This window comes from Bidens hawaiensis, unplaced genomic scaffold, assembly GCF_021521415.1.
Source record: "Bidens hawaiensis isolate Kalapana, Puna unplaced genomic scaffold, B.hawaiensis_p1.1 tig00008029_1, whole genome shotgun sequence".
NCBI lineage: Eukaryota > Viridiplantae > Streptophyta > Magnoliopsida > Asterales > Asteraceae > Bidens > Bidens hawaiensis.
Genome location: NW_027491562.1, coordinates 747,174 through 758,138, shown reverse-complemented (window position 1 = coordinate 758,138; position 10,965 = coordinate 747,174). Strand labels below are relative to the sequence as shown.

The 10,965-nt window shown below is 36.6% G+C and overlaps 1 protein-coding gene across 1 annotated transcript; it reads left to right on the top strand.

Moving 5' to 3' along the window:
* Positions 1-373: 373 nt before the first annotated feature.
* LOC143636606 (respiratory burst oxidase homolog protein C-like) lies at positions 374-6,366 on the top strand. The gene is made up of 12 exons (XM_077104166.1): positions 374-1,036; positions 1,287-1,449; positions 1,586-1,634; positions 2,118-2,231; positions 2,325-2,747; positions 2,997-3,380; positions 3,481-3,576; positions 3,719-3,834; positions 3,943-4,045; positions 4,162-4,229; positions 4,854-5,386; positions 5,825-6,366. The coding sequence occupies exons 1-12, from the start codon at positions 421-423 to the stop codon at positions 5,932-5,934; spliced, it is 2,775 nt and encodes a 924-aa protein (XP_076960281.1). The 5' UTR covers positions 374-420; the 3' UTR covers positions 5,935-6,366.
* Positions 6,367-10,965: the final 4,599 nt, after the last annotated feature.

Below are 10,965 nucleotides of genomic sequence, written 5' to 3'. Positions count from 1 at the left end.
CACCCCGACCAGGACCAGTATTAAGGCCGGGTCCCAGTCAGACCGGTCCAACCGGTCGGGCCGGGTTTCAAAACATTGGGTTTAACTATGATATCAACACACCCATATTAATACTCCACTATAACGCAATAGGTGCCTAACATATCCCAAAACACTAGTTTGAACCAAATAAGAGTGAAAATACATTTTTGGTTGTGGAACGGCAGAAAATAAAAATACAAATAGAAAATAGGTAGTCGACGTAAAAGCGTTTATATGAGAATTTAGCCAACACATTTTATTGACTTATTTAATTATTATTATTGTTGTTGTCGTCCAATATCTCACACGCTTTCCGTTTTCATCATATATAATATAAGTGGAATCCAAGTAATAACCTCTCCATCATTTCTTCATTCCATTCCCATTACTCTTAATAATATGGGAACAGATAATCGGAACCGCCATGACCATTCCCTTTCCGACATTGAACTCGTCGAAGTTGACAGAAATGCATTTAGCGGTCCACTTACTGCAAGTGGACCGCTGAACAAGCGGGGTGCTGCTCCAAAAAAGAGCGCCCAGTTTTACATCCCGGACCACGCTCCCGGCAGCAACAGCACCGGGAGCGTGAGATCCAACGATAACGAAGATTACATCGAGATCACGTTGGACGTCCGGGACGACTCTGTGGCGGTCCACAGTGTCAAAACCGCGGGTGGTACTGACATGGAGGACCCGGAGCTGACGTTGCTGTCGAAAGGGTTGGAGAAGCGGTCGTCGTTCGGGTCCTCGGTTGTTCGAAATGCGTCGAATAGAATCCGGCAAGTGTCGGAGGAGTTGAAGCGGCTGACGTCGTTCTCAAAACGACAACCCGCTAGTCGTTTAGACAGGACGAAATCCACCGTCTCTGCCGCGGTGCATGCGCTCCGCGGGTTGAAGTTTATTAATAAGAACGATGGTGGAGCCACGTGGGCAGCCTTGGAAAAACGGTTTGATGAACTCACTGATGCCACCAGTGGCTTACTTCCACGGTCACTTTTTGGCGAATGCATTGGTAAGTGATCTACAAATTTTAGGGTCGTCTTTGAGATTTCGGATACCCAAACCAGGAAAAACATGTAACCTATCATTGATAATTCATGATAAGCTAATTTAGTTTTGCCACGGTAGCTTTTTAAAAGATTGAGTTTTGTAATTTAAAAAGGGATAACAATGCAATTTATTGTCTGTTTGCTTCTGTTTCGTTGTAACCATACTTTTCGGTACTAACTATTTATTTAATATTGTTTGTTAAATATTGGTAGGGATGAATAAAGATTCAAAAGAGTTTGCCGGAGAATTGTTTGATTCACTTTCCCGGCGACGGAATATCACTGGAGACTCGATTAACAAAGCACAATTAAAGGATTTTTGGGACCAGATTGCCGATCAGAGTTTTGATTCTAGGCTACAGACTTTCTTTGACATGTGAGGGTTTATTGTTTTATTAGTTTAATATATATATATATATATATATATATATATATATATATATATATATATATTTTTTAATTTTGTATTTATGTGAGGGGGAAATTTATATTCTGAAATATAATAAATGTAGGGTTGATAAAGATGCAGACGGTAGGATCACAGAAGATGAAGTCAGAGAGGTGACTATTGTTCTTTCGGTCGATATTAATGAATTTAGTTTTTTTTTTCTTTTTTATTTAACAGTTGATGAAAATTTTGTACAACGGGTTGGAGTGGGTGGGTCGGTAACGGTTTTATAGTTTCAACTCTTTTTATTATTTTTTCACAATCGTTAGCTTTGTATCAAATTTTAAATCGATTAGGATGATTCATAATTATAATGCGTACTTTATATTTCAAAATGAAAACAGAATAGATTTTTAAAGTGAACTGAGCATTCAGGATTTCATCAAATCGATCGACTTGCATCAGTTGAGTGTTTGGTTTGGTTTGGTTTGGTTTGGTTTGGTTTGGTTTTAATGGGGGACAAGTATGTAGTAATTCTTTTAGTTGGTAACATCGTACTGCACAGTGTACTGTAAAACACTTGAATCATAGAAAGTGACATATCATACTTGAGAGAATTAATGTCTAACGTCACTAGCTTGTTAATATTGATACAGATTATCAGCCTAAGTGCCTCAGCCAACAAGTTATCAAATATTCAGAAACAAGCCGACGAATATGCAGCATTGATCATGGAAGAATTAGACCCTGACAACCTCGGCTACATCATGGTATGTTTACAAACTACTCAACAATTAACATATGACATTCAACTGGTGGCACGTACAAGTAATTATTAATGATCAACTAATTAATTTAAACAGGTTGAAAACCTGGAGATGTTATTGTTACAAGCACCAACACAAAATGTGAGGGGGGAAAGCCGAAACTTGAGTCAAATGTTGAGCCAAAAGCTGAAGAAGACTCATCATGGAAATCCGATACGAAGATGGTATGAAGATTTGAAGTACTTTTTACAGGATAACTGGCAAAGATGTTGGGTGATTGCACTCTGGATAGGAACAATGGCGGGTTTGTTTACATGGAAGTACATTCAATACAAAAACCGAGCCGTGTATGATCTATTGGGGCCATGTGTATGCATAGCTAAAGGAGCAGCCGAGACGTTAAAGTTAAACATGGCGATTATATTGTTACCCGTTTGTCGAAACACGATTACTTGGTTGAGGAACAAGACTAGGTTGGGTGTTGCAGTCCCGTTTGATGACAACCTTAATTTTCACAAAGTGAGTTTAACTCTCCCGTATTTGTACAATGCCATGCATATGATAAGTTTCTTTGAATGTTTGTAAAAGTGTGACACAATGGTAAATGTTTGGTTCCCTTTTATAGAGGTCACAGGTTCGAATCCAGCTTCCACCGGCTTTTCACCTTAACTTCTTGCTCGGTGCAAGTTGCACTTTACCTGGACACAATGCTTAGCAGGTTATTGGTGGCCGGGGTCCTGACTGATTCTATATATGGTTTTTTTATAGGTGATTGCAATGGCGATTACGGTTGGAGTAGGGTTACACGCGATTTCTCATTTAACGTGTGACTTTCCTCGATTAATCCACGCAACAGAGAAAGAATATAAGCCGATGCACCCCTTTTTTGGGGATCAAACCCATAGTTATTGGCATTTTGTGAAGGAACCCGAAGGGTATACAGGAATAACAATGGTGGTACTTATGACTATAGCTTTTACACTAGCAACTCCATGGTTAAGGCGAGGCAAGCTCAACCTACCGCCACTTTTAAAGAAGTTAACGGGTTTTAATGCCTTTTGGTATTCACACCACCTTTTTGTAATCGTCTATGTGATGCTTATAGTTCATGGGATCAAACTCTACCTTACCAAGGAGTGGTACAAGAAAACGGTTAGTTAATTCATTGTTTCTCATTTTATAAAAAAATGCTTAACGATTTGTTTTAATTAGTTTATGTAATTGTGAAACTAATCCATGCTTTTGGGTGCAGACATGGATGTACTTGGCGGTTCCGATTTCGCTATATGGATGTGAGAGATTAATAAGGGCGTTTCGGTCTAGTGTCAAGCCTGTCAAGATACTCAAGGTATAGCCTTACACTCTTACATTTATTATTATTATTATTATTATTATTATTATTATTATTATTATTATTATTATTATTATTATTATTATTATATCACTGATTTACAAGATAATAAATCTAAAGATATTTGGTGTGTTAAAAGGTGGCTGTTTATCCTGGAAATGTGTTGGCCCTTCACATGACAAAGCCTCAAGGCTTCAAATACAAGAGTGGACAATACATGTTTGTGAATTGTGCTGCCGTCTCCCCCTTTGAATGGTGTGTTGTACGTACCTTAGTTAATATTTCAAAAAAAATAATTTTATAATAAAGGAGAATATCATGTGATGCTAACGCATTAACTTGATAATCATTACGCGTCCACAGGCACCCGTTTTCCATTACTTCAGCCCCCGGTGACGACTACTTGAGTGTGCACATCCGGACCCTCGGTGATTGGACCAGGCAACTAAAGACCGTCTTTTCAGAGGTACGCAACTTGTTATTTACTCGTGTTTATCATTAAAAATGGTACTTTATGGTGTTCTGTGACATCACATGTATGTAGTTAGTTATATCACCTAACATGTGTATTTTCTTTGGTAGGTATGTCAGCCACCACGTAATGGAAAAAGTGGCCTCCTTAGAGCAGAAAACCAAGGAGAAAATCCCAAGTGAGTTTGAATTAATGTTTCTAGATTTGCACATAGTTAAAAGTTGGCAGTTTATGTAGTCCATTTTGTTAAATGATGTGTTATTAACGATACAAAATTAAACATTAAGGTAAAATGATTTTGGAGGTTATATATGTCTAGTGATAAATAAACGCGTTGAAAATACCTTTTCTTTTTCCACCCAAAGCCCAAAGTATGGTGTGAACATCATGAAAATAAGGACATATAAGTAGGGAATTTTTTAGTGTGGTCCAATCATGTGACATGAAACATCATTCCTTTTTAAGCAAGCAAGATTCTTTTTCTTGAATAATATAAACATTATAAAATATTTGGTTTCATGGCATGTCACCTAATACTTTTGGATCATGATTTATCTCAAACGGGTAAAATAGACTGAAAGTTGTACGGTGTCTTATTTTTTGTTGATAGAACATCTTGCCCTCTTCTATTCAAAGATTCAAGCTATTATTGTAAGTGCTTACGGGCCAACCCAGAATACCTAATTTCCAAACCATTTTGACACATTTCAATCCACCTGACCCGCTCATCATTCCACTTCTTTATTTTTAGAAACCTAGATATGTATTTCTAAATTATAAATTGATTATATTTGTATTACAGTTTCCCAAAAGTTTTAATCGACGGGCCCTACGGTGCACCGGCACAAGACTATAAAAAATACGATGTGGTGCTGCTAGTCGGTTTAGGAATTGGAGCAACCCCAATGATTAGTATTGTGAAGGACATTGTGAATAACATGAAAGCCAAAGAAGAAGAAGAAAGTTCCTTAGAAAATGGTGCTGCATTACATAAGAATAAACCAGGCACCACAAGTTCAAATAACTTCAGAACAACCCGGGCTTATTTTTATTGGGTCACTCGGGAACAGGGTTCGTTTGATTGGTTTAAAGGTGTTATGAATGAGGTTGCTGAAATGGACAATAATGGAGTTATAGAGATGCATAATTATTGCACAAGTGTTTATGAGGAAGGAGACGCGAGATCTGCTTTAATTACTATGCTTCAGTCGATAAATCATGCTAAAAATGGCGTCGATGTTATTTCGGGTACGCGTGTCAAGTCACATTTTGCTAAACCGAATTGGCGGAATGTTTACAAGCGAATTGCTCTTAATCACACGGGTTTGAGAATAGGTTAGTCCTATTGACAATTTAAATCTCATTTTCTTTCTTTTAACCGTTAACTTTTAAAATTTTATGTAAAGTAAAAGTGGCCTGATTGGCAGGCCAGGTGGGTTGAGTAATGGGTTGAAACGGTCTGGTTATATAAATTTTATAGTGATTGATCAAGCCGTTTTAACTAGGGGTGACAATTTATGACACAATCTAAAACACAACACAAAAGTATTCAAGTTTTGGGTTGTCGTATCTAACTTGTTTGATAAACATGTCATGGGCGTTTTGGTATGTTTAAATAAGCAGGTTGACCCAACAACTTGTTTAATCAAACAATTAGACCCACCAACCCTTTTAAGTAAACGAGTTGACCCGCCAACCCGATTGACTTGCTTAATAAATGTTCCATGTTATTGTTACATGATATTCTAACTTTTGTTTGGCATACATTTGTAGGGGTATTCTATTGTGGAGCACCAGCACCAACGAAAGAGCTCAAACAATTAGCTTTAGATTTCTCACACAAGACATCTACCAAGTTTGACTTTCACAAAGAAAATTTTTGAGAGGTTTTCATAAACCTCAAGAAATTAAATCAAATTCAAACCTTCTAGAATCATATCCTTACCCACCCCAACCCCACCCTCTCATGTGTACATAGATATGAAGATCAAGGCTACTAGAGTTTAAGATAATGTTGTTTATTTTTTGTGTTTTATTTTTGATTTTTTTAAGTAGTAATAAGAATTGTGAAAAGATAATGCAAGGAGTATAGTGACATCCATGATTTTTGTGGGTGCCAGCAAGGTAGTGGGATGAAATATTATTTAGTTTTTGATTAAGAAAAGAAACCACCATTAAGATCAAGAAAGATGCTAGAGTAATGGCTGTTGTCATCCTTCAATCATGGTGGTTGAGTTGTTATGAAATTAACTTTATTTAGTTTGTTCAATATAAGTTTATGTTGTTGAATAATGTTCATGGTGTTTTAGGAGATAGGGTACCTTTTGTATAGTCCTAAGTATTTTTACTAACTGATACCATTGAAACACAACTAAACAGTTAAATCAGTTGAGTAACTAAATTGTCATGAATGATAAATCGAGGTTGTATAATCTCAAACCGAACGTGTTTATTATTCAATCAACCAGAAAACAGATAACACAACTCGTATATGAAAGATTACAGACTCAAATCTAATCGATGTACATGAATGTGATGAACATCAAACTACAAAAAACGACTTCGTCTGAACATGATTTATCAAGAATGAAGAAACCTAAACATATAGAAGATGACGAATGAAAGATGGGTTGAACCAGTAGATGCAGATTATTCTCAAAACTACTAATCGATCCATTTAATACTCCTTTTATGTTATCAATAACAATTGTGGGGACCTTGAAACTTGACCTTCATAAGCTTCCAACCAGCCTATTAGACTTCAGCCCATCCATCCTTAAGCAAGTCATATAGCAGCATCAACTTCAAGCCCAATAACGCTTCAAGCCCAACAACTCTCCGATAACAAGCCCAAAACACATGAAAAAAACATAAGAGATCATTAAACAACCAACCGACATATTTGGATATAAAATTGATAAAGACGTGTTATTTTTAACATAAATGTAGCTAACTAGCTACCATTAACTAATTATATTTATGCTCTCAAAATAGATAAAGAGACTAATGTGCTTTTAAGAGGAAAAGTTTATGTTTTTCTGAATCCTTTTTAATAGGAGAAACTTAGTTTTGGTGGATTTTTTTACTTTAGTAAATTAAAATAGACCGTTTTAATAAAGTTAAATCAATAAATAAAAATGTTAATTAACAAGTTCTACGATTAATGTCTTTTGACAACCAAAATTATATAAATCAAAATCACGAAATCTGAGAAAAACTGTTAAAATCGGGCATCATGAGAGATTTGGGGCAAAAGTCAAGTGCGACATTGTTGGCCATAATTTGCGACCATGTTCAACTTATTATGACCTTCTCGTTCATATTTTACACGTCTTGTAACTCTAGGCTGGTCAAATGTTACATCCATTTTAAGTCGGACATTTCTAGCCAAGTTGTTTCTTAATTATCCGCTTGCTTCAAATGCATCTCTCTCAATTTTTGAATCAACTCAATAACGACATGGAACTTATTTCTTGACTTAAGATAAGATGTATACATTTAAAAAAATAATAATTTAAATAACAAAAAAAAATGGATGAATTTCACCTCAATGTGTCATGCGGAATGATAGAGCAAAACAATCATGGGCAACGGGTCTCTAAGAAGGTTGTTTGTACACCCTAGGTTTGAATTCATAAGGAATAATTTTTGATAATAGCCAACGGATTTTGAGCTCTTTGGTAGTAGACAAGAAAATGAGTATACGGTTAAGTGAAACCTTAGGAAGTCCCCGCTCATGTAAACAAAAACAAAGTTGTAAGCTCTTAGTAGCCAAAACATTATTGTTTGATATAAGGACTCGTGTTACAAATAATTACGATGAACACCATCAAATGTTGTTTTTATTTATCGCAGATTTTCTTGATACACTCACAAGAGGTGTATGCTTTCTCAATTTTGATTAGTGAGAGTCTCAAAATGTATAGGTTGGATAATAAGTCGAAACAAATTGTAGCCCATACATGTTATGTTTTGTCCATAATTTATTTATCTAATTAATAGCCAATGAATTAAATATGATCACATCATTTTTTCTTCTTTTAAACAGCATATGATGATCTTATCATTTGTATTCTTACTATAGTAATCTATAATGATTTAGGAGATGTATATACTAAAAATACATTTCAAACCATATTCTTCTTATACTCGTCTTTTTTGTTTAACTCGTAAAATCTGAACTAATAAGTTGTAATTTTCAAACTCTATAAGAAATAATAATCAAATGAACATATATCAACTTATAATTGAACACGTAACTTTGATTTTTGAAGCCATGAATCAAGCACATGGCAGCAAATCATGAGCAGGGCTTGAGTGGTTTCCTTTTGACTTTGAAGTCTCTTTCTACTTGTAATAAGGTCGTACGGTTTAGATTAAATGTGCCAAAACAATCTTGACCGTTCATAGGGGGTGTCAAATTTTAATGACCGACAAGATTGATTAAAACATATTGTATTACCTAAAGATTTGTAGATCAGACAGATGAAACAATTGGGTGTGAACCGATATATTCAAAAGATTGTAATGATGTTTGAAGAAACACTAACCGGACCCCGGGCAGATTACGGGTAACCTGGGGGTTAGATAGATGTTTCCCACGAGGGGTTAGACCCGGTAAAGATGGTTCTTCTGATAACCTGCAAAACAGACACCGTGAGCTTGTCACTGAGAAGGGGGGGGGGGGGGTTCCTCCTTGTGACCACCCTCCGGCGTGAGAATCAGACTAGATTGCTCTTTAAATATAAATGTATATTAAGAGATTGCTAGAGCAGATATCAGGTATAATATGATGATAATGTGATAGGATATGATGAGATGATCATACCATTTGGGGTATTTATAGCCGAAGGTAGGTTTCCAAGGAGGTGTGGCCGGCTGAATAGTATTCCTGTTCCACCAACTGTGGCCTACGCACGTGCCCTGCTGGTAGTTGGTGGGTAGGCAGCGGCTGACAATGACCAGGCCTGCTGTGTACTATTCCTTTTCCACCAACTGCCGGCTATGCACGTGGTATGACAGGAGTTGGTGAGTAGGCAGCGGCTAATAGTGACATACAGTACAGGAGCATGCTGCTCGCCATACTGTTGTCAATAAGCTGTCGTATCTTTAGTCAGATCTTTTGCCCATACCTCGTCAGGTACAGTACAGAAGATCTTCCCGTATCGTACGGACTGGCTTAGTTGGGCGGGAGTATTCCCCCTCCCGCCTTTGTGCGGGATTGTTCCCGGCTTTGCTCATTCCTTCAGGTGACACTGAGTGATTGAGAGCTAAGTGCCTTGTGCGTGTAGCCTTGCTGCGCGGGTGGCCTTCACTGATGGCTTGTATCCGCAGCTGCGGGAACAGGCAGAGTTCTTCACCATTTGGAGGCATTTTCTGCGGGAACAGCTTGCGTACTGCGCGTAAGGACGTCACGTCTCTGAGCATGGTGGGTCCTGCGGACCCAGTTGGTTTCTGCGCAGACGTCCCTCTTCAAGGTGAGTCTTGCGGGTCCAACTGGGCTCTGCTGGGACCTACCTCTTCAATGTTCCTTTTGGATTTGTATATAGGGTCAATTATGTATAACCCGTTTATATGAACACGGGTTTCATGTTGTAACGCTTGATAACACAAGATATGTGACATGTCAAATGGGTCAAATATACAAAAGGGTGCTATGAGCATTCTCAGCCCGTTCTTCATCTATATCTCTATAATTACACTATAAAACACTATATTTTTCTCTCATGATCAATTAAATAATACTCTCTCCATCCCATTATAAATGTCAATTTTTTCATTTTTGGTTGTCCCAATTTAAATGTCATTTATATACATATAAATTCAATTTTCAATTGTGCTCTTACTATTGCATATACTAGATGTTTCATTTTACAAAACAAGTGAGCAGATAAAGGACATTATTTTCATTTTATAGCTCATAAAATAAAATGATCAAACATTTCTTAATTTGTGTGTTTTGGGTCCCATGACATTTAAGATGGGAAAGAGGGAGTATATATTTATACATTTATCATTACAGTTTCTTCTCTCCTTTACTCACAACCAATTCAACAATTATTAAAAAAATAAATAGGGACAAACAAACTTTACCCAAATTTACAAAAAAAATCACTACAATTTCTCTTTCCACCCTATAATTTTATTGCCGGTAAAAACCGGTATTTTAGACAAAAACCGCCGGTACGATGTTCTAGCAAACCGGTCAAAATACCGGACTCAAATTACCAGCCTGTTGTGCGAAATCCAGTTAAACCGGTTCAACCGGCCGGTTTGAACCGGTTTTTAAAATACTGCGTACGATCAACCCAACCTGACTCATTTTATTTTGTTACTCAGTCCGTCTATTGGTTTTAACACTTTTTATTTGAATAAACATGAACACTTCAAATTGTAAAAACGTAACAGAATTCTTTAAATTAGTCTTAACAAAACCAACACGACACTAACTTTTATCTTCTTTTTGTTTATATTTTTTAATATTAAATGTAATGTTGGAATATGCTACCAAAGTCAACTGTGATATTCAAGGTTACTGTTAATAGTGGTTGATACTTGATAGTAATGGGGTATTATGGATTATGTACGATAGCAATGTATCTACGTTAGCAATAGGTGTTCAACGTCGACTATGTGTAATCAATAGGAACTAATGCATCTGTAGAAAATAAATTGATCATCAAGTGAGTGGGTTAACTTTTGCCAATTCTATAAAGGTTAGAGGGGCATAGTTGTCAATTCTAAGCCGTGTCCTTTGTAAGTACATTTTAATCATTTTTAAGATAGTCATATAGATTAGGTATACACATGCAGATACGCGTGCGCACACTCGGTAGAGGAAAATGATCTCGTTTTTGTTCATATCATTTGATTAGTTTCAATAAAGAGATCGTTAGTGTTTATTTTTGCAAATC